The sequence below is a fragment of the Accipiter gentilis genome, chromosome 16 (genome assembly GCF_929443795.1).
Source record: "Accipiter gentilis chromosome 16, bAccGen1.1, whole genome shotgun sequence".
Lineage (NCBI taxonomy): Eukaryota > Metazoa > Chordata > Aves > Accipitriformes > Accipitridae > Astur > Astur gentilis.
This window is the reverse complement of record NC_064895.1, coordinates 29,069,505-29,092,390: the sequence shown is the minus strand read 5'-3', so window position 1 is coordinate 29,092,390 and position 22,886 is coordinate 29,069,505. Positions and strand designations below refer to the sequence as shown.

Genomic DNA, 22,886 nt, shown 5'->3' with positions numbered 1-22,886 from the left:
ACTTTACAGTGACAAGTAATCATAGAATCATAGAATGGTTTGGGCCAGAAGGGACCTTAAAGATCATCTAGTTCCAACCCCCTGCCATGGGCAGGGACACCTTCCACTAGACCAGGTTGCTCCAAGCCCCATCCAACCTGACCTTGGACACTTCCAGGGATGGGGCACCCACAGCCTCTCTGGGCAACCTGTTCCAGTGCCTCACCACCCTCACAGGGAAGAGCTTCTTCCTTACATCTGATCTAAATCTACCCTCTTTCAGATTAAAGCCATTACCCCTTGTCCTATCACTACATGCCCTTGTAGAAAGTCCATCTCTGGCTTTTCTGTAGGCCCTCTTTAGGTACTGGAAGGCCTTTATAAGGTCTGCCTGGAGCCTTCTCCGGGCTGAACAACACCAACTCTTTCAGCCTGTCTTCATAGGAGAGGTGCTCCAGCCCTCTGATCATCTTCATGGCCCTCTAGACTCACTCCAACAGGTCCATGTCCTAACAAGAAAGATGATCGGTATCAAAATACAGCAGAGGATTTATGATGTTCACCTTTATCCGTAGGGAGCTAGACCTGAAAGCACTAGCGTGTAGCTTCCCACTACCACAAAACTGCCTTCTGTACTCAGGATTGTGACCTGGGAAGTCAGGAAATGCTGTAGATGATTCTTCCAGAAGACAGATCAAAGAGGAAAAAGCCCAGCTTATAACTGCACATAAAAACAGCTATTAACCACAACTAGGAAAACATACTTGATCATTATAAACTCCAAACATGTTACTGCTATGACAGTCTGCAAAGGTTCCTGCAGAGAAAGACATTATCAGTGCTGATGTCTGGTACAGCAGTTGACAGCATTAGCTCTGTCTCTCTCAGCAGGAGTGTCTCTTGCGAGGGGTGAAAAATGACATTTCTTTTATTTGTATGTTGACAGTTATTATTTGCTTTATTTGCATGTGGGACACTTGGGAAAGTAAGAAAAAAACCCCTAACAAGCTGAACTTGGAGAAGGATTTGCCACAAGTAAGTGATGAATAGTCAAAGATCTAAGTTTGGGGTTGGATAATTCAAGTGAAGCAGGGAGCTATTTATATAACTGAAAGCAATGTTAATGGTCTTTGATCAAAGAAAGACACGTACTTGCTTTCAGCAATCTTGGAGATACATCTGAGCCAACTCTGACAGAGAGTTCTGCCTACTCCAGGCACTTGGAAGCATTAATTAGCAACAGAATGGCCCAAAATAGGTGTAATCATCCACTGCCTTAATCAAGCCCATTTACTGTCCTCTCCTCCAAGGCCTTGGAGTTATACTTATAGTGTGCCTAAGCTGGCTGGCTTTGGACACAGCCTGAGGCCGAGGTTGCTCCTGAGATCTGCCATCTCACATCCATGTCTTCAGGTGGTTTTAAATAAGCTGAAGTTCAAGGCTGTTTGGCAAATCCCTCCACACTTTGCTGCAAATGCCACTGGGGACTCTTCTACCCAACACCTGAATTACTGCCCAGCAGAAGGCAAATCGTCTCCCAACTTCCAGTCCATCCTTAAAGGCAGCACAGCCCTGTATTCAGCAGGACTGATGCTGAAGTCTGTCCAGTTTTGCTGCAGGCGAGCAGGCTACCCCGTCTCCTACCCTTACTTCATCCCTAACTGTAGCACAACCTTGGCATATCTAAGACTCTACCTCTGGTTTTCTGACCATGAATGCTGCATAATTGGAGGTTTCCTAATTCTGGCTTCTTGACTTTGGTCTGTCCCTGATGGTGATCCTGGCTTTAAAACAACCATGACTGCTCATGTCCCAGTAGTAACACCCTGGATAGTCTTTTCTGTTCTAACAGCTGTTGTAAAGGCAGAAAACCATAGATGGAGGCAGCAGGACTCAGGATCTACAACAGGCAGGAGAGAGCTGGGTCCTACCAACAATGCAGACATCTGTACTCCTGAGCATGTTTGAAAATCCAGGGAAATCTACAGGAACTACTAATGGAGTACCCCCAGGATTACCCCAAATTAGACAGGTAGTGAATTTATGCTACTAACTGTTCTTGGGTCTGCTCCTAACAATGGTTTAGTTGGAGCTTAAATGCTTCTGCCTTGGATCAGCTCTGAATTCCTACCACTCCTGCCCCTTATTGCCTACTCTACTAACAAGTACATTTCTTATGCATCTGTTCTCCTTACGCTTTCACCTTCTCACTGTTTTTCACATACTTTCTATCTATAAATTCTTTTCTCTCTTCATGCTTTCTCTTAACTCAAGAGTGCAGAAATGAGCAGAGATATGATTGTATGAAGATGGCACCTTGTCACTGACTAGCTCCCTATATATATCAATTGGACTATCTCCTGATTTCAGCTGCCAGCAATATTTTTGTTGCAACTATTATTTTTTTTTCTGCCAACACTACAGAGCAGTATAGTGATATACAAAAAGGTGTTTCAGGCAGGTCAATGCTTTAAAACCTGGATCAGAAACAAGCAAACACTTTTTATCATGAATTTCATCACTGAGCACAGGTCTGGGAGCTTATGGTATGTTCTTTCCTACCTGGAACATCATTAAGCATTGGAGTATACAAATATCCAATATGAGCTCCTAAAAGTTTTGCTGCAGCCCAATGCAACATGAGACTGCCTAAGGAGCAGAGGAGTAAGAAGGTGGGAAAGGGTGGTTTTACCCACATACTTATTTCTAATTAGATCATACTTTATTGCACAGTGATGTGCATCTGTAAAAATATGTTTTAAAGGGTGTAGGAAAAAGACATTAAAATGATTCAAAGCCTGGAGAATATGCCAGATTGAAAGGACTTCAAAGAGCTCAATCTGTTTAGTTTATCAAAAAAAGTTCAAGTGTTGGCTTGAAGCAGGGTAAAAGTCCTTCCACAAGGAAAAAGTACTGGTTACAGGAGAGTTTAATAAGCTAGTAGGGGAAGATTTAAATGATGGAAGCTAATGCTAGAGGTATTCAGACAGGAGACAAGGTTTCATCTTTTCATAGTATAGGGGATTAATCATGTGAAAAATTATTAGGGAAGTGATGAAATTCTCTTTTCATAAGGAATGAAGGTCCTTAACTCCAAAGGAAGTCTGGATATCTTCATGGAAGATGTATTTTAGCCAAATTCTAGTTAGCGAGCTCAAGACAGGGAGAACTGTGTGAAACAAAAGGGCTCAAGACATCCAGGAAGCCAGACTACATGATGTAATGGGCCTCTCTGGATTAAATTCTATGAATCATCAACAGAAATTTAAACTGAATTCTGAGGGAGGAATAAGCTTCTGGTGATACATGAGCCAAAAAAACCTGTTATGTTAGCAGTTCCCAGATATAGTATACAGAGTGGGAGGTTAGGAAATGCATCTCGTTATTTATAAATTGAGTGCATCATTTCAGTTTCCAAAATACCAAGCTAGGCTCATCACTGCCAGGCTTCGCAGAGAAGCGAGAGCATGGGTACTAAGGTCTCTCCTATGAGCTGAGGTGGAGCACTCCGGCCACTCAGAAACTTACGCAGACACTCAGTTTGCTCTGGGGTTAACTGAAGTCTTCTGGTGCAGAAAAAGAATGATTTGGTAACTTTCACTAAAAAATGAATACACATTTTTTGTTTAAAAACAACTGATTTGGCAAAATAACAGTACTTGAACTAAATACTTGCATGCTTTAAACAATGTACATTAGAACTTTCCATTTTTACCTAACAATTTATATATATATGTATACATCATAAAGACTGTATGTGTGTTTGATATATGCATACTTCTAATAGCAAACACAATTTTCAAGTTTTTATTCCATTACTCATGACCTACACAGGCAAAAACATAAGTTAAATTTTTCTAGGACTTGAGAATTTGTGAAGTGAACCTGAGAATTTGTCTTGGGATTTGAGAATATTCAAAACTGACTGGACAAGATCCTGAGCAAATGCTTCAGCTGACTTTGCCTTCAGAGTTTGGACTAGGTGATCTCTGTAAGTCCCTTCCAATCTCAACAATTCTGTGATTCTATGAATTTCACCCATTTGCATGGAACTTGCCTTGTCATTCATGAGTTGATGGTTCAGTGGAGTCCATGTGCTCATCTTGGTCTGTAGCTTGGGGCCATCCATGTTTCTAGGAGGTGCAAATGCCATAGATACAGGAGATGGTGGGTCCTCCGATGTCTCGTCAGCACCACTGGCTACAACAATTGAACAGAACAAAGACCAACATTATCTCTGTGCTGCTCCATTACAGTAAGTTAGTGAAAAGCAAATAATTTTAAGAAGGAAACACAATTTCATAGCATAGCAATGATACAAGTAAAATTATTTGGAAATCAGTTAGGATAAGGCCTTTTATTTTATGTAACCACAGTAGCCGTAACAGTAAATGCCAAATTTCCTGCCACTAACATCATATAAATAATTAATAGTTAAGCAGTTCTTCCCCATCACAAATGTTATTGAATATGCCTTTGATTTTTGCTGCATGAATGATCACAAGAGGATATATGCAGCAAGCTAGAAAATACACAAAATTTCTCTTTCCAGTTGTTGGCACTGACAGTTGAAGATAACTTGTGCATCTACTTAAGTGACCCTAGCTAGGTTTTTACTGATTTTGGTGGGCATAGAATCATAGAATCGTTTAGGTTGGAAAAGACCTTCAAGATCATCACATCCAACTGTTAACCTAGCACTGCCAAGTCCACCACTAAACCATGTCCCTGAGCACCACATCTACACGTCTTTTAATCACCTCCAGGGATGGTGACTCCACCGCTTCCCTGGGCAGCCTGTTCCAGTGCTTGACAACACTTTCCGTGAAGAAATGTTTCCTAATATCCAATCTAAACCTCCCCTGCCGCAACTTGAGGCTGTTTCCTCTCATCCTATCGCTTGTTACTTGGGAGAAGAGGCCAACCCCCACCTGGCTACAACCCCCTTTCAGGCAGTTGCAGAGAGCGATCAGGCCTCCCCTCAGCCTCCTTTTCTCCAGACTGAACACCCCCAGTTCCCTCAGCCGCTCCTCAGAGGACTTGTGCTTTAGACCCTTCACCAGCTTTGTTGTTCTTCGTTGGACTCGCTCCAGCACCTCAACGTCTTTCTTCTAGTGAGGGGCCCAAAACTGAACACAGTATTCGAGGTGCGGCCTCACCAGTGCCGAGTACAGGGGGACGATCCCTTCCCTGGTCCTGCTGGCCACACTATTTCTGATACAAGCCAGGTTTCCATTGGCCTTCTTGGCCACCTGGGCACACTGCTGGCTCATATTTAGCCGGCTTTCAACCAGCACCCCCAGGTCCTTTTCTGCCGGGCAGCTTTCCAGCCACTCCTCCCCAAGCCTGTAGTGTTGTGTGGGGTCGTTGTGACCCAAGTGCAGGACCTGGTACTCAGCCTTGTTGAACCTCATACAACTGGCCTTGGCCCATCGATCCAGCCTGTCCAGATCCCTCTCTAGAGCCTTCCTACCCTCAAGCAGATCAACACTCCTGCCCAACTTGGTGTCATCTACAAATTTACTGAGGGTGCACTCGATCCCCTCATCCAGATCATTGATAAAGATATTAAACAGAGCCGGTGCCAATACTGAGCCCTGGGGAACACCACTTGTGACCAGCTGCCAACTGGAGTTAACTCCATTCACCACAACTCTTGGCCATCCAGCCAGTTTTTTATCGAGTGAAGAGTACACCCATCCAAGCCATGAGCAGCCAGTTTCTCCAGAATGCTGTGGGAAATGGTGTCAAAGGCTTTACTAAAGTCCAGGTAGACAACATCCACAGCCTTTCCCTCATCCACTAAGTGGGTCACCTTGTCATAGAAGGAGATCAGGTTGGTCAAGCAGGACCTGCCTTTCATAAACCCATGCTGACTGGGCCTGATCACCTGGTTGTCCTGTATGTGCCGTGTGATGGTACTCAAGATGATCTGCTCCATAACCTTCCCTGGCACTGAGGTCACACTGACAGGCCTGTAGTTCCCTGGGTCTCCCTTCCAGCCTTTCTTGTAGATGGGCATCACATTTGCTAAAGTCTAGTCAACTGGGACCTCCCCAGTTAGCCAGGACTGCTGATAAATGATTGAAAGTGGCTTGATGAGCACTTCTGCCAGCTCCCTCAGTACTCTTGGGTGGATCCCATCTGGCCCCAAAGACTTGTGTGTGTCTAAGTGGTGTAGCAGGTCGCTAACCGTTTCCCCTTGGATTATGGGGACTTCATTCTGCTCCCTGTTCCTGTCTTCCAGCTCAGGGGGCTGGGTACCCCAAGAATGACTAGTCTTACTATTACAGACTGGGGAAAAGAAGGCATTAAGTACCTCAGCCTTTTCCTCATCCTTTGCCACTATGCTTCCCCCCGTATCCAATAAAGGATAGAGTCTCCTTAGCCCTCCTTTTGTTGCTAATGTATTTATAGAAACATTTTTTATTGTCTTGTATGGCAGTAGCCATATTAAGTTCTAGTTGGGCTTTGGCTCTTGTAATTTTCTCCCTGTATAACCTCATGACATCCTCCTAGTCCTCCTGAGTTGCTTTCCCCTTCTTCCAAAGCTCATAAACTCTCCTTTTTTTCCTAATAATGCCAAGTCTCAAAGGGCCAATTTGTTTCTGTAACACTTAACTGAAAGAATGAAATCCAGAATGGTTCAGAATTGACTGAAATCTCTTAGGGTCCTGTGTTCAGGCAGATTGGTTTTGACAGTTTGGACTGATTGTGCTGCTATTTTAAACAAAAATTTCTACATGAAGTAAATCAGACATTTAACAAAATTTTCCCTTCCCTTTTGTGACACCAAGTAACTGAACTTTGTTCAGACAAAGTAATTTCTTCATAAATTCTTGCCCAAACATAGGAAAAGCTTTTTTCCTTCATCTTCTGTCCTGCAGCTGGATTCAGCAGGATAATGTCATTGCTCACCTCAGGCATCCAATTTCCAGACTGGAGGCTTAAGCTGCAGCAGCCTGAAAACCAAGTAATTTCTTTACCACATTAAAAAATATCTCAGTTCCCTGCATACAGTTATTAGGCAATTTTTCTGTAAACACTTCAGATCGCTTTAAAGCTTTACAGTGGCAAGGTGAATAATATGACTTCTGGAACAAAAGAAAAGGCAAATCCACTAAGTAACTCCAATATTGTGTTGCCAGCCTACCCCGAACCCAAGCACCTCAAAACCCACCCAGCAAAAGGACCTTTCTAGCTAATAGAGCTCTGAGGCTCACAAGACACATCTTCATGAAAGCCCAGACCCCTATTCCTCACCCAAACAAAATTCTTGTCTATACCAATGGAATATTAATCTTCAAAACCCACTGCAGGATCTGTCTGGGCACATCACCTTTTTGATTAGTTTTTCCTCCCTTTCTTTCCTAAGTTATTATGGAATCTAAGAAATATAAAGAAAAAAATGAAAAATCTGTTACATCTTTCTCTCTGCATCTGGTGATGTAATATGGTCCATGGTTAGGAAATAAGTTCATTAAAAGAGTCTCAGTTCTTTCTCTTTCTTTTTTTTTTTTTTTTTTGCTAGAGATCCTTAAATAACTTATTGTCTGCACACTGCAATTTTAACTTCCCACAGAGGAGCCACTGAAAGCTAAAAGACTTACTAAGGTTTCAAAGCCTCATATTCTGCAGTTGGCCAATGTTAGAGGCTTCTTGTGCAACTGAGTAGGTGCGTTTGGGATATGCATTACGACGGGATCACTTACTGGCTTGTTTTTGTTTTTGTTTGGTTTTCTGCAAGGCCCCTGCCCTTTTCAATGCACAGAAATACAACATTACAGGCTAGAGAAACAGCTCCACTGCCAAAAAAACAGGTTCGGGCAACCATGTCCTGTTTTTCAGGGACAACCTTCTACCATTAGTCACAAAAACATCAGTTGTCACTGCAGCACACTCCCAACCCTGGATTCATGTTCCAGTTTCCCTACGCAGACATGCTTTCTTGGTGCTGGAGCAGCTGCATTCACAAAGCGCCTCTGTGAACTGGCATGTTAGCAGCTTGCAGCCCAAAGAGACAGTCTTGCCTCTGGACTCTTGTATGCTCTCTGTGCCAAAAATGTGGCTCGGAACACACCTGGCAGAAGTCATGTTCCCAGCTGCACACGCCATAGAACGGCCTGAATTGCACTTCGTGTTTGAGCACAATGTGTAAATGGGGCTGCAAAGACAGGTACATTCAGGCAAACAGGTGAGCACACCCAAACATTTTACCTTTGTAGATGATGTGCCAGCTTGCCATCCCTCCCTCGCTACCCCTTTGCTAGCACAGTCACACAACCACCGTCTGCTCCGCTCCTTATTGCCCCAGCTACACTCAGAATAGTGATGAGGGGAGGGAGGTAACCCAAAGTCCAACCTCAGCGGCGCGTGTTTACAGGGTGAATTCTTTGGTGAAGTCAGGACTATGCAGTGTCACTTTAGAGCATGTGTTTTACTGGGGTTCCTCAAAGGCATGCTGGACATGCTGGGACTCAGTGCGCTTACTTATTAGGTGGCCTTGAACTTCATGGGATGCATCAGAGGAGCCAGCAGTGTTAGAAAATCTAGAAGCACCTTACCTGTAACATGCAGCTAGCCTAAAAATTGGACTGCAAGTTCTTTATAGGTCTTCGACTTGGTTTACCAACTGCAATTTAGCTACCTGTTCCCCAAAGGAAAACCTGGGCTTCTTGTCTTCACCTTGAACTCCCTATCCCTGGCAGGATTAACAGCTAATCTGGCTTTTTCAAGAGCCTAGAGTAACTCTGATCAGAGTTAATCTATAACATGACACTGAGGGGGCTGCAGGAGCTTGCTCAGGTCGCATTAAAAAGCAGCTGGTGTACTGTGCAGACCAGCGACTGCCAAGCTGTTTAGCCAGGGCCCCGCTTTTCTTCTGCAATAGTCGTTATCTTTGGACTGGCTGCCCAAAATAACATTCCAGAGATTGCTCCAGCTTGTTCTTCACATATCCTGGGATGAAATTCATCAGGCTTAGCTGATCTGAAAACATTCAACCAGCAAGAGACAGGAGATTAGGTTAACAAGAAATTAAGCTTTAAATATATATAAGGAAAATGTTGGTTTATTACCCAAAGAGGAAAAGCTATTGATACATGATGCTAAAAAAATTACCTATTATCCTTGTTCTAGGAAAAATAAAAAAACAATGTAGGAGCAGGTGGCAGGCATAGTAAATACCAGTGCAAAAGAGATTTGGGGGAAAGACCAAGTTTTGTGAGTACATACAGTGTTTTCAAGCTGGTTGTGTTTGATTAACTTCACACCAAGTTGGTCAGAGATCTCCAGGTGTTTCAAAGCAGTTACCTTACACAGTTTGCAGAAAGCAGGTGAGCCTGGCAGAATGCAAATGTTAAAAAGCTGTCTGGGTTACTACAGCCAGAGAGTACCTAGGAATGGTTCACAGTTCAAATGAAAGGATATACTGAGTGGAGATCCAAGAGATTTGTGCTTTTTGACATATGAAGAAGACACACATTAATTTCACAGGGCAGAAAAGACAAATGGTGTTGTCTAACAGTGAGACAATTTTAAGACTGATCGAAATCCTACTGAAGCCCATGGAAATACTTTCACTGATTTCAGTACAAGTTGGGTCAAGCCCTTGGTTTAAAACAATGTGATTGCATTTACGAAAGATTAACAATACATAATGATCATATCATATTAACTAAGGGCATTGGAATAATTTCTTTTAGCTGGGTTAATCTCTGCTTAACCTTCTGGAATGGCATTCCAGAGGTTTGTGCAAACCATACTCAAAACAAGTCCTTCAGAAGCAGACCCACTTTATTAATGTTTTTGACCACATCTCTATAGCAGTAAGCCTTTGTGGTTCAACAGAACCTGGTGCACTCAGAGGTTTAAGGATGCATTTTGCAGAGAAAGAGCCTAATCACATTAATCCATGTGACGACAATGGCACAGTCAAGGAGTTCAGTTGTGAATAAACAGAATTTAACTGAATCATCTCAAGCTCAGACAGGAAAGCAATTTTTATAGTAAATTATTATATTGACAATAAACAGTGTAATGATTGATGCTATGGAAGAAATGCTTTAAACAGTAGGAAGAGAAAAACAATCTAGAATGGAGGCCAAACTATAAGGCATTCAAAATGGAAAAAATCAAGGGGATAGCTCTGGGTGGAAAAGATAATGTGAAACAGATCCTCCTATGTAGGGGGACACCTAGAAAGATGGCAAGAGGAGAAGGGCAGGAGGCTAAGTGCATGTTTGCGATGATTTACAACAGGGAGGCCAATACTGCACTCCTCCTTTCCCTCTAGCTAGCCCTTAACCCACAAGCTGCAAAGCACTGATATCATCCAGCCTTCCACATTTGTCACCTGCTCTTTGCATAGTGATGCCCTGTCCTCATTTAACGTGTCCACTCTGACTGCATGATATTGCCAGTGTTCCCCACTACCACATCAGTCTTCTCACAGCTGTCCCCAGTCCCATGGAAGACTCTGTGACCCTGACACAGATGTTTTCCCAGCTGGCTTTGAGGATCTCTGTGGTACCAGTGCTGCAGCATCAATACACCCCAGAGCATGGCATCGCCACGGTACTGGTAAACCCAAACACCTGCAGCACCTTGTGCCACTGACATTTCTGCCTCTCCCCAGCACTGTCACCTCTGAGCACCCTGCACTACACGAGACCAACACCCTTACCCCTGCCAGGGTGTGCTAGAAATATCCCTGTGCACAAGAACACAGGGTTTGAGTACCTCTATGACCCACCTTACCTGAGGCAGTGAATAACTAACTGTGTTCCTCACTGCTCCATGATGCCCACCAAGGCATCGGTACCTCCATATACCATCCCAGAGGTGATACTCTCCACTGACCCACAGACCTCAGATCCCTTGTGCTCCTCCGTACCATTGCCCTCTATCAATGCCCTTGCTTCGCTGCTTTAACTTCCATACCCATTCTCTTCATAACCATGGCTCAAAGCTGTGTCAGATGAGGTTCCAACTAGATATTAGGAAGCATTTCTTTACAAAGAGGGTGGTCAAACACTGGAACAGGCTTCCTAGAGAGGTGATCGATGACCCACACCTGTCAGTTTTTAAGAGGCATTTGGACAATGCCCTTAATAACATGCTTAACTTTTGGTCAGCTCAGAAGTGGTCAGGCAGTTGGACTAGATGATTGTTCTAGATCCCTTCCAGCTGGAACTACCCTACACTATCCTATCCCTTTTATCCCACAGCATTACTCAGCTCCAAAGGACTGGTACTCTTTTTGGTCTCCAATAAGCCCAGTAATCTCCCCTCCCTGATTGTGTCAATACCTGACTGCTCTCCTCTGTGTCCTTGCTATAGATGTTCTCCAGGATCTGCTCCGAGCCCAGAAGCTCTGACTCCCACTCCTGCTCCACATCAGTCTCCTTGCGTCCTGCAGGGCCAACGTCCTCCCAGGAGCTGTCACAGCACTGCATAGTCCCAATGACATTACACCCAGGGGAACTATCAGTATTGATCCCTAACACCTTTTCTCCCCTAAATAAGACAACAGCAAGGTCCCTTTTATCCCTAGAGAATAAAGCATTTCCCTTTCTACCTCAAGCCTCACTGGATTTATATTCTGTTATGCAGTCGGATGATCCATGATGTTCTTACCTCAAAGTCCACCAGAACTTCCCTAGTCCTGCAGCACGCAGACTTACACTGCCCAGCAAACCCCATGTCCTGTGATGCCCCGATAGCTTTCCCCACCCCACTTTAAAAGGCAGTCGCAAACCCCAGCTGCTCAGTACTTGTATCCATAGATACCAATGCTTTTTCTACCCATTTCCCGAGTTTGTACTCTTTGCGTGATGCCTTTACGCCCTGTCCCTTTGAGCATTAATATTTCTGAGTACCCCTTCCACTCACACGCCGAAATCTCTCCTGGGACCCAAAGGCAGCAGCAATCCCCTCAGGCCCCATGCCTGACAGTGCTGGCAGACGGGCAGACCCCAGGCCCTTTGAGCCTCAGTGTCCCCCACTGCAGCATTTACACCTCCATCGGAGGCGCATTCGAGACCCCCTTCCCTCACAGCATGGGCCGTGCTGGGGTCTGCCATCTTCCCCTCAGACTCCCTCCTGCCTCCTCTTGCATCTCTTGTCCCCTCCGCGTACCCCGTGGAGTTCGTACTCCCCTCTCTTTCCACCGCCGCATTTGTAACCCCCTCCCCATGCCACACCGCCTGCGTCGTCCCCCCCCCCCCCAAATGTCCCACCCACGGCGTCTAGTCCCCTCGTGCCTCGCTGCAGTTGCAACCCCCCCGGCTACCCCACGCTCTCCCACAGTGATCCGCTCACCCCGTGTCCCCTCAGACCTCGGTCATCCCCCCAAAGCCTCGGGACCCGCGCGGCCCCCCCTCCCCCCACCGGGCCGGGTCGCCCCTCACCTGCCTCCTCCCCGCCCGCGGGCGGCGCGGCCTACTCCTCCCGCAAGGCCGCTTCACGTCGCTATGGCAACCGCTTCCCGCGCCCCCCCCCTCCCCTCCGCGGGAGGCCGCTAGCCAATCAGCTCCTACCAGCAGGGTTGGGGAGGTGGGGGGGCCGGGAAGGCAAAACGGCCGGAGGTTCCGATCTACCTAGCAACCTGTTCTGATTGGTTCGTTCGCTTCGGGGAGGGAGAGGGGCGGGGCGCGGCAGGGCGTGACGGCGCGAAGGGGGCGGGGCGGAGGCGCGGGGCGGGGCGGGCGCTGCGGCGGGGTCGGGCGCGAGGAGGCGCGGCCGCTGCCTCCGCCGCCACCTGAGGGGAAGAAGCGGGGCCGCGGCGGCGGGACCCCGCGCTGAGGTAACGGCGGTGGGCCGGGGACCTGGGGCCCGGGCGGCGCGGAGCGGGGCGGGATGTGAAGATGGGCAGGGGGTTTCCCTCAGGGATGTGGTTTTTTCCCTCCCCCCTCACCCCCCCGCAGCGGCCGCCTCGCTCGCCGGGGGCAGAGACACCCGCTCCCAGAGACGGCGCTGAGGGGGGGGGGCGGCCATGAAGCGTCCTCTGGGCGGGGGAGTGAGCGGAGCGGAGGGTTAAGTCCCCCGCCGCGATGCAGCGGGCGACCGAAGGACGGGGGATGCTCGTCCTGTCGTCCGCTGAACGACATGGAGGTGCTGGATCCACCCCCTCTCCCTCAGCAGCGCCTCGGGGCCGGGAGATGCTGGTCCCGTGCATTCCCGCTCCCCCCCCCCCCCGTCCCTACCGGTGCGCTGGGGAGACGGCAGAAGGGGATGCTCGTCCCGTGCGTTTCCTCTCCCTTTCCATTAGGGACCCAAGGGGAGGGGATGCGAATCCCAGGTACTCTCCCCGCTTCCCCTCACAGTGCGCTGGGGACCCGGGGGAGAGGGACGCACCCTCCCCCCGGTTCTCCTTGCTGTGTGTGGATCCCGAAGGAAAGGGGACGTGCTGCCCCCCTTTCCCCCAGCAGCGCACTGGGGACCTGAGGAGAAGGGGATGCCGTTCCCCCCTCCACACACACATACACACGCACCTTTTTTTCTGCAGTGCACTGGGGACCCAGGAGGTTGCTAGTCCCACGCTTCCCTCCTTTCATGTTGCAGTGCGGTAGCAGTGACCCGGGAGGAAAGGGATGCGAGTCCCATGCACACCTCCCTCCCTCTTTTCCCTTTGCAGTGCAGGAGGAACCCAAGGGGATGCTAGCTCTATCCACACACTCTCCTTTTCCTTTTGCAATGCAGTGGGAACCCAGGGGGAAGGGGTGCTAGTCTTTTATGTACATATATCTCCTTCCTTGTCCTTTGCAATGCAGCAGGAATCCAAGAGGATGCTAGTCCCGTGTGTGCACTTGTTCCTTTTGCCTATAAAACACAGTGAGGATTCAAGGGGAAAGGGGATGCTAGTTCAGTCTGCACCCTTACCTCCTCTTCCAACCTCAGGGATGATGGCTAGCTCCCCCTCCAGTTCCTTTAGCTTGCCGTGCAATATGAACTCAAATGGAGAGAGATGCTAGTCCTGTCCCTCCACATACATGGAGAATCTCACCAGAAAGGGTTTCTGCCTTTCTGTCCTCCCTGCGGGGAGTGGAGCAGGGACTGTCATGGTGTCACTGTGAGGAGGGAGAGGGGAAGAGGAGGTACTGTGCATTTCTTCATTCTGCCTTGAAGTACAGTGAGGAGGAGCATGGAAGAGTGGGAGTGTGTAGCATGTACCTTCTTTCCTCCATGGTCTCCTAACTGAAATAGAGGATTTGGAGGTTTATGGTGTGGTTCTCCCTTAATACGTAACAGAAGTGAAACAGGGGAGTACAGCAGTGGAGTTTCTTTCCCACTGACTAATTAAAATGCAGTTGGGATAATAATGTATTCTCCTTTTGTGCCTTCATGTGGGTGGGAATGGGTTGGGGAAAGGCTGCCAGTGCTTGTATGTAATGAGCGAGTTCCTTACCTTTCTCCATGATCAGAATTGGGTGGGGAATGACTAAGGTGACATTCTCCTCTTGTCTTCTCAATTGTACAGGAGGAGTCTAGTTTGTCTTTTTATCACCCCATTTCTCTGGGACAGGTAATTGTGAATTAATCCACCTACATACTTTCTTTCTAAAGTTTTATGACTTTTTTTCTCATTGCCCCTGTAGTAACTTTGAAATTTATTTGAAAAAAAATATTCACTTCTGGGATTCAACCCTTTAATTTCATGATTTTCAGTCTTTATAATAGTCATCTATGCACGTCTTAATTTATCCTTTACAGCAGGAATTGGATGGGCTTCATATGATTATAAATAATTAATACATAAATCTGTAACCACACTAACAAACTAGCTGTTTCCTACTCCTTTTGCATGCAGGTTTTTTTGCAGTGCCTTGGGGTAGATGGGTAGGTATCCCCTCCTCCTCTTTTATCCTCAGTGTCATCGAAAGTGTGTTGTTTTGTTTTTATATACATATAAAAATAACCACAAAATTTCATATGTAGAGGCTTAACAAAGTGTATACGGAACTGTATCTGTGGTAAGAAACTATCTTGACACTAAAGATTGCTTATTACAGCATTCATCTGTCTACACCAATTAATAGGTCATCTATATACTCGTTTGCAAAACTTTCGTCTCCTTTCGCAATGATATGGTTGTCTTTTTTTCTTAATTTCACCTAGATTTTTTTTTTTCCCTGTGAAAGGGCAGTGCATGACTAGGCTATATAATTTGGTGTTCTTTTTTGGCTCTAGTAAATATATTCTTCATTTCCTTTATGATACTATATTGTAATAAGATCTTGAGCATAAAATGGAAAATTCCTGAAAGAACATGATGAATTTTTTTCTGCTTTTTGCACAATTAAAACTTTTTGTGGCTTATTAAGTCCAGGTATTTGCATGTTTTTTTCAGTTTGAGGTTGTGGGGAAGTCAGAGGATGGGTGGATTTGTTTGGAGTCTCTGCTTTGAATGTCATTAATATGATTTGTGTGAAGTGTTCTTGGAGTTTTTCCCAAGATTCTAGATCCTGACCTGGGTTTGTCCAATGTTTGTGCTTCCAGCTTTAACACAATACCTGGTGTGAGTACAGTTCATCTTATGTTGCTTCTGAACCTCTCTTATGAAGCGTTATCTACCGATCACTGCTGGAACGGCACTTGAATTACAGGGAGCATGCTAAAAAGTCAATGCCTAATCCACGCTACAAGTTGCCTTTACTGAAGTTGTTAAATAAAGTCTTTTGGAGTTGGTGGACAAAGTGTTTGGGAAGAAGAAAAAAATTGCTTGCAGCCAGTTTTTTGGAGATGACAACAAACTGAAAAGGCTGCTTCTCCTGAGTTTGGGAAACTATTAGTAAAATGTCAAAATCAAAAGGCCAGATTCAAAGGGGATTAGGCACCTTGTGCAAAACTAAGTAGGAATTGATTTTCGTCTCTCTATAACTTGTAATTTCCTTGTAATGCTGACCTCGAAGATGGGATAGTGCAGGTCTTTGGTTTTGGGTTTTTTTTGAAAGAGGCACCAAATTCTTGAAAAATAAATCTGAGAAATGGCATCCGTAGATCAGAAGGACATAACTGTTCAAGGCCATGTGAACTTGAAGTTGGACTGAAATCAGGTGTAGTTAGATGTAGCATGTCTTAAATATTGTGGCTAATTTTGATCTTTTAAATTCAGTGTGTTGACTGCTCTTCACAGCAACACTTGCTTACTTCAGAATATAAGCAAGACACTGTGATTTGAGCTGTGTCGGCTGGTTCCACCACCTAACTTAAGGTGTAGATAGTTCTCTTTTCTACATTTTTTTTTTTTTTGGCCATGTTTTGTTTTTCCTAGGTTTGGAGCAGTTTTACTATTTATATTCTTTATGTACTTCAGTGCTGCTTCAAACATAGATTCCCCGTCAATAACTGTGAGAGAGTAAGCAGCCTGTGAAAGCAAGTTGTCAATGAACTTAAATTAACATGGTTATGTTTAGCATCTTGGTTTTTTTCCTATTTGCATGTTTGTTTTTACCAGCCTGTCTCGAACAGCTACAGCCAAAAACATTGCCTCACATGCTCTTAAAGAGAAGCACAGAATTGTTTAGCTTGGAAGGAACCTCTCAAGATTATCTAGTCCAACCCGCAAAGTATATGAGGGTTTAAAGAGGTCTATGCTATTTAATTTTTCTGACCATAAGATGGGCCTATGTAAACAAAAGCGTGCATACGTAACTTTTTTGATCAACTGATAGCAGCAGAAGTCTGGTAATTAACCCTTTTGTATCTCTTACTACATTTGCATTAGGGAGAAAGGAAAAACTTTCTTCCTCTCTGAGGTGTAGAGTTTATTTCTCTTCCTCAGTATCGAAGGAAGAACATTGGTCTCTCAAGATTGGAAGTCTGTTCAAATTTGTGATTGCCTACTCTTGGGAATACTGATGGAGTACTTGGGGTCTTCTGGTTCAAACAAAATTTCTAAATTTCTGTTACCTTTTTTAACATTTTTTTTTAAAGCAGTTGGTTAGAGACTGAATTTTGCAAATTTCATTGCTGTAAGACAAAATTGTTTTAAGAAAGGAGCCTCTTTGTACTCTTAAGACTGTCAACTTTTTCCATGTTTTAGCCTCCAATTTCAGAGTTTGTTTCAACAGTCAATGAGCACAATATACTGAGTCCCTGTTCTGCTTGTTCCACTCCAGCCCCTTAGTGCTGAGAAAATGCAGATCCACCCCTGGGGAATGATTGCTGTTTAAATTGGCTCTATAGGTAGAGTGGAACTGGCAGAGCAACCATATGTAGCTACCTTTGCAATTTCCGTCAAGAGTGTGTGCAGAAAGGGGTGGTCAAAGAATGCTGTCTTCTGGTTTATCCTTAGCTGTTATGATGGTTTCTGGAGAGGAAGATATGAGATACATGTGCAAGTAAAATGGGTTAGAGACAACAAAAAAGCTGTTTACAACTAGACTAAAATTACATATTTGAACACAGGTAGCCAAACCACGACTGTAGCTTGTTGGGCAAAACAGTAGTCTTCAGTCCTGCAAGTTGGGACTTGTATATTGGTGGTGGTGACTGTTTTGTTTTTGTTTTATAATTATTCAGCAGAAGTTACGAGGCCATGCAACTAAAGAGATGCTATCGATGGGAATGTACCAGTGGAGATGCTGAGTCATAAATAGCTTGGTTTCAGCATGGTCAACAATTGTAATGCTCACATGGTTAAATTTAAGTGTGGGGTTTTCTAAAAATATTTCCTTCATAGTAAATACATTCCCCATTTTCACTATCCTTTTTGGGTAGAGTTTTACAGCATACCAACTTTTTTTCCGTCAGAAATAGTCTGAAACCAGGATTAAAACATGTCAGGGGACCCTCTAGTCTTGCACATGAGAACTTGAAGCAATTTGTCTGCCAGGCTATTTAGAGCTAAAATATTTTCGTCAATTACAAGGCATTTTACTGTATTGTTTCTTGGTTTTTTTTATTCTAGGCTACCTAAGAAAAGAAGAACATAACTCGACTGCTGTTCTGTCATGATGGGGTCAATAGTGTGGGAATGTGGTTAAATATTTTAAAACCTTAACCTAATACATGCTATATAATACTGAGAAAAGAAAAGGCAAGATTTCTCACACGTCTGTCTCAAATACATCATCTTCTGGACTGAGCTAAGAATGTTGCATACGAAGAGTATTCCAGTTGTGAAGAACCTTAAACATGGACTGAAAATATTGCTGTTGAAGTGAAACCTGAGGGTAGATGAGGAGTTGAAAGAGCTTTCTGACTGGGCTCAATAGCTGGCCCCATTCCCAGTGCGGAAGGATGGCTGTTAGCTGGATGTTCTGTTACCTTTGGCTTTTGGATATTTTGGTGGGGCACACAAGAGGGCACAGTTTATTTTCTTGTGAGCCCATCATCTTGCGCATGTGCCAGGATCTGCCTTACAATACCACCTTTATGCCTAATCTTCTGAATCATTATGACCAGCAAACAGCAGCATTAGCAATGGAGGTAAGACTATTTTTTTCAGCAATATATATGTTTTTGGCCTTTAGTTGACAAATAATCGGTAACAAAATCCAGGAAGATATTTATATTAGAAATATAAAATGAAAAAATCCAGATTGTTAAAAACTTAAATATAAAAGACAAATACCACATGCATAAGATGTATTGTAATATATACTAAAATATTCTATGACTGCAAAATTTGCCTAATTTAGTATAACCGAATGTGAAATACTCTGGATGTGTTTGTATGTTACTCAGTTACTTTAAATATTTAGACAGATCAAGAATGCATATTTTGAATGGTCTGTCACTTAACTAAATGCCAGAAAAATAGCATACTGAACAATGAGTAGAAGATTTTTAGTTCTGAAGACTACATTCTTTTGTAGCTTTGTAATACTTGGACTTTTCTTACTCACCTAAAATTTGGTGTGAAGAAAATGAGACTAATGAGACATACAATGAAAATAATGGAAATTGCTCATTTATTAGTACTGCTTTTCTCAGCTGCAAGAAAGGCTGTTGTCCTGCACAATTTAGTTAACCTGTTTCGGTTCCATATCCTGGTAGACAAGCTTTTAGACTTGCACTTTCTTTGTTATAATGGTACCTTATTACTGTTGCCATTATTCCCCAAAACCTTCTTTGGACTTACACGTAATCATTTTCTCCTTTTTAAAAAAACGACAGGTTGCCACTGATATTTGTCTAACCTTTCTTTGGAGAACTTTCTCGATGGGGCTTCAGCCACCTGCTTACTCTCTTTTTATCTGTAGTCTAGTTTATACAAGACTTTTTAAGTTCACTTCAGTCTGTTCTCTATCCTGCCACCCTGCCTAAGGAGTTTCCTTAATTGGTATTCTGTGATATGACTAAAATTGATGGAAATTCAGAATATTAGGCAAGTCTAGCTGTCAGCCTCAAATTTTCATGAGAGATTTGTGGAGATTAGGTTTATTTGTATTTTTGAAGTGCTTGGGAATCCTTGCTGGTAGATCTGTGTTGCTGTACACTGAGAACAGAAAGAGTAATCATATGTTTTTATCTTTGAATGCTTTTCCTGACAATATAAAAACTTAATTGTTCTTGTTAAATAATATAAAGCCAAGCCTTTATGTAGTCTTTCTATGGAAGAGTTGTGAACCAGACTTGACAGGCTTTTTACTGTAAGAAGAAAACAGAGACTCGTACCCTTGAATTTGCTTTGTTTGAAAGAACTATGGACTTGCATTTCAAGGGCTCATTTGGATGTGGCCAGGGATTTCAATTATACTAAATACATAGCAACAGGAATGAATTCTATTTTAGAATTGGTTCTGGTAAGTTCTGAGGACCTTTGATGATCTAACTGTAAGGAGGAAAAATGAAGCCAAAGCAAGTGAGCAAGTTTAATAGGATAACAGTGTGAACAACTAGGTGTGTACAAACTGTTTATTTCATCTTTGAAAGGTGGAACTTAGGATATTAATGGAATTGTTGAAAACAACTGGATTGAAGACTTCTGGGACTTGGCTTGTGGAGGTGTGGAGATAGTGGGCTTTGTTTTTGCTGGGTGGTTGGAGAAGCAGATTATCAGTGGAAGGCTTTGGGAATCTATGCAGTTCTGTATTTTCTTAAATGACCTAGAAGAGAACATTAGCAGTAAGATGAGAAAGCCTATTGATACTGTTGTGAGTAACTTAGTTAAGGTCAAATCAGAATAAGAATTGTAAAGATTGAGATTATGTAAATTGAGATTATTGTAAATTGAGACTATGTTTGAGATACATTGAGCCATAAAATCGTTGAGGACATTCAAAGGGATAAATATGTATGTGTTGGGGGAATAATATTCTTCACATCAGTGGTGGTGGTTGTCAGCTTATTTCATTGGATTTACGATGGTTTGCTCTATTGAAATATGAGTTGAAAGCTTACTGAGCAGTAAGAAAGTCAAAAGGCAAATCAGATGTGGAATAATTAAGAAAGGAATGAAGACCAGACGTTGCAGTGGTGTTATATAATCCTGTGGCTCACAAATAGCTGGAGTGTTGTGTAAAGTTCTGAGCTATTTCAGAAAATGTGTGTTTGAACTGTAAGAGGTCCAGAGAACAGGAAGAATGACCACAGGCTTATGGAACATATCCCATAGGAGGAGTGTTAGACTATGGCAGGGTCCTTTAGCCTACTTGTAAAATAGAAAAAAAATCCCAACCAACCCAACAACAACAACAACTACCATCATAACTGGCAGGCAAAGGTTTATAGGGTTTGACTGTACAGTGTCTCTTCCAGTGCAGGAACTACTCTCCATCAAATCAAGATGGTAGACTTGCTAGAAGCCAAGCCAGAACAAAGAGGAAGAGGTTCTTCAAGCAGTAGTAGAGTAGCAGTAGAGCTGTGAAACTCATAGACAGAATTGTGGATGCAAAAAGTTTGAGGAGACTGGACCATAGCTTGGAACATAATGCGGCCAATGGCCAATGAGGGTGACTAGGTAGAAAAAAACAGCTCAGGCTCTTCCCCTTGGCAGAAATTGTCACAGGCTGGGAGAGCATTTAGGGAACGCGCTCATGGTCCATCTTGCCAAGCGTTCCATATGTGCTAATGGCAAGAGGAGGTGCTGTTTAGGGAAGGGATGCAAACCTCTTGTCTGTGGGCTGGTTCTCTGGTGCTTCCCCAGTATCCACAGACCCCGAGTTATGGATGTTAGAGGGTACTTCCCTGCCTGTTCTCTTTAGTATCATTTAATGCAACTATTTTCAATGAATTTCTCTATTTTATGAATATAATACTGTCAACCAGTTCACTAGCCACCGTGTGAAGAAGTACTTATTCTCTAACCTGTTTCAAACCAGTTTCCTGCCAGTTTCATTTAATAACCTTTTGTTCCAGTATCATGCAATATTGTGCTGCAGTTAAACCTTCTGTTACACTTGTGATTTTGGAAACCTCGGTTTTATCCCCCAGGCTTTTTCTCTCCAAATTGAAGTGTTCCAGCTGTTTGGGCTTTCTTCTTGCACTTCAGCTGGTTCATTCCTGTAATAATTTTAGTTAACTTTCTCTGTCCCTTTTACTACCCTTGTCCTTGCTGAGCTGTGGAGATGAGAATGGCACACTAGGGATTTATTTATAAATAACATCACACTTTTTGCTGCTAATAGCTTCCTAGTAATGACCAACATTATGTTAACTTCTCTGGCTTTTGTTGCATATTAAACCAATGATTTCAGAGAACTGTCAAAAATATAACTTTCACTAACAGTCTGTTTATGTCCGCTGTTGGAAGCAGAGCAGTAATTATATGGACCTTCAGTCTGAATCAGAGTAACTGGTGTAATTGTTCTTATCTTTGTAAAGTAGCTTTCTGCTACAGAGATAGAAACAGTTGAGAAGCGAATGTTACTTCTTTGCACTCTGTGGTATAAAGCTCAACTTAATAGCATAAATTAGCTTGCATGAAACACTGTGTTGCTGCTATTCAGGTACTAGCTCAATGCCAAAGCCATTCTTAAACTTAGCATGGGTGCATTGGTGTTGTGGGTGTATGTATAGTACTCCCTTCTGCCAATATAATTAGCACATAGGCCAGTGGTTTTAGTCAGGGGGTGAACTATGCTTTGGAATGCTTAATGAAAAATGGTAAAGGCCGTGCAAGGAAACAAGGCTATTATCAAGCTTAAAATCACTGTGCAGTGGCCTGCGCCTCCATGGCAGAGTTTTTTTAGGGATTTGAACAGGAAAAAAAGAATGATAAGGCACAGGTTTTCCTAAGTATATTTCCACTCCTTGTGTTAGTCTAGATTGCCCCTTAAATCTGTACTTAGCAAGAAGGAAGTTTTTGTTATTTGGCTTTTTAGAGATTATTTAATGTTGCAGTCAAATGGATGGAGCACTCAAATTTTGAACTGAATGGAGTCTATTAAAACTTGCATTGTGACATTTTCTGGTAAATAGCTCACATCTCCAAGCCCTCCCAAATAGCTGCGAGCATAAAATAATATAGCAGCAGAATCAGTCCGATTCATCTTGTCTAATGGGGGGGGGGGGAGGGGGGGAACCTTGTAATTCTTACAGTTTTTCAGTACCACTTTTTCCACAACAGTTCCTAATAAAACCCATAAGAAAAATTCAGCTTGCTTGTACTGATAGAGTACAATACAAGAAAGAGTGAAGGAACTGTTGAACTTCAACTTCATTGGAGGAACTGTTTAAAAACTTACTTATTGTTATTTCTTGAAAACTCAAAAAATCAGTAAGTTGCCCTTTTGAGACTTTAAGCTACTGATTGCTTCATAATTATAATAAAGGCTAATAAGTCACGTCATCAGTGTCATCTTGTTATGTTGCAGCAATATTGGTATTAACCATCTTGATTAAACAAAGAAAAATAGAATATGACATCAGGAGTCCATCTTAGTGTATATTGGTCCATACTGTAACTGGTTCCTATGCCTTTCTTTACTCCTGGGAAAGATAATGCCTTAAGCTTTCTG

At 43.5% G+C, this 22,886-nt stretch overlaps 2 protein-coding genes across 2 annotated transcripts in view; one reads left to right on the top strand and one right to left on the bottom strand.

The window, feature by feature from the left end:
* The window catches only part of FBXO16 (F-box protein 16), a 38,425-nt gene extending 26,999 nt beyond the window's left edge, over nucleotides 1-11,426 (bottom strand). The window contains exons 1-2 of the mRNA XM_049819284.1: nucleotides 11,289-11,426; nucleotides 4,037-4,179 (exon numbers count right to left, since the gene is read on the bottom strand). Of these exons, the coding sequence (XP_049675241.1) occupies nucleotides 4,037-4,132 (96 nt within the window). The 5' untranslated portion in view covers nucleotides 4,133-4,179; nucleotides 11,289-11,426. The remainder of the gene's footprint in view (nucleotides 1-4,036; nucleotides 4,180-11,288) is intronic.
* A 1,256-nt stretch (nucleotides 11,427-12,682) lies between these two features.
* Nucleotides 12,683-22,886, top strand: part of FZD3 (frizzled class receptor 3) — a 63,898-nt gene continuing 53,694 nt past the window's right edge. The window contains exons 1-2 of the mRNA XM_049819211.1: nucleotides 12,683-12,784; nucleotides 17,891-18,411. Coding sequence (XP_049675168.1) covers nucleotides 18,223-18,411 — 189 coding nt within the window. The 5' untranslated portion in view covers nucleotides 12,683-12,784; nucleotides 17,891-18,222. The remainder of the gene's footprint in view (nucleotides 12,785-17,890; nucleotides 18,412-22,886) is intronic.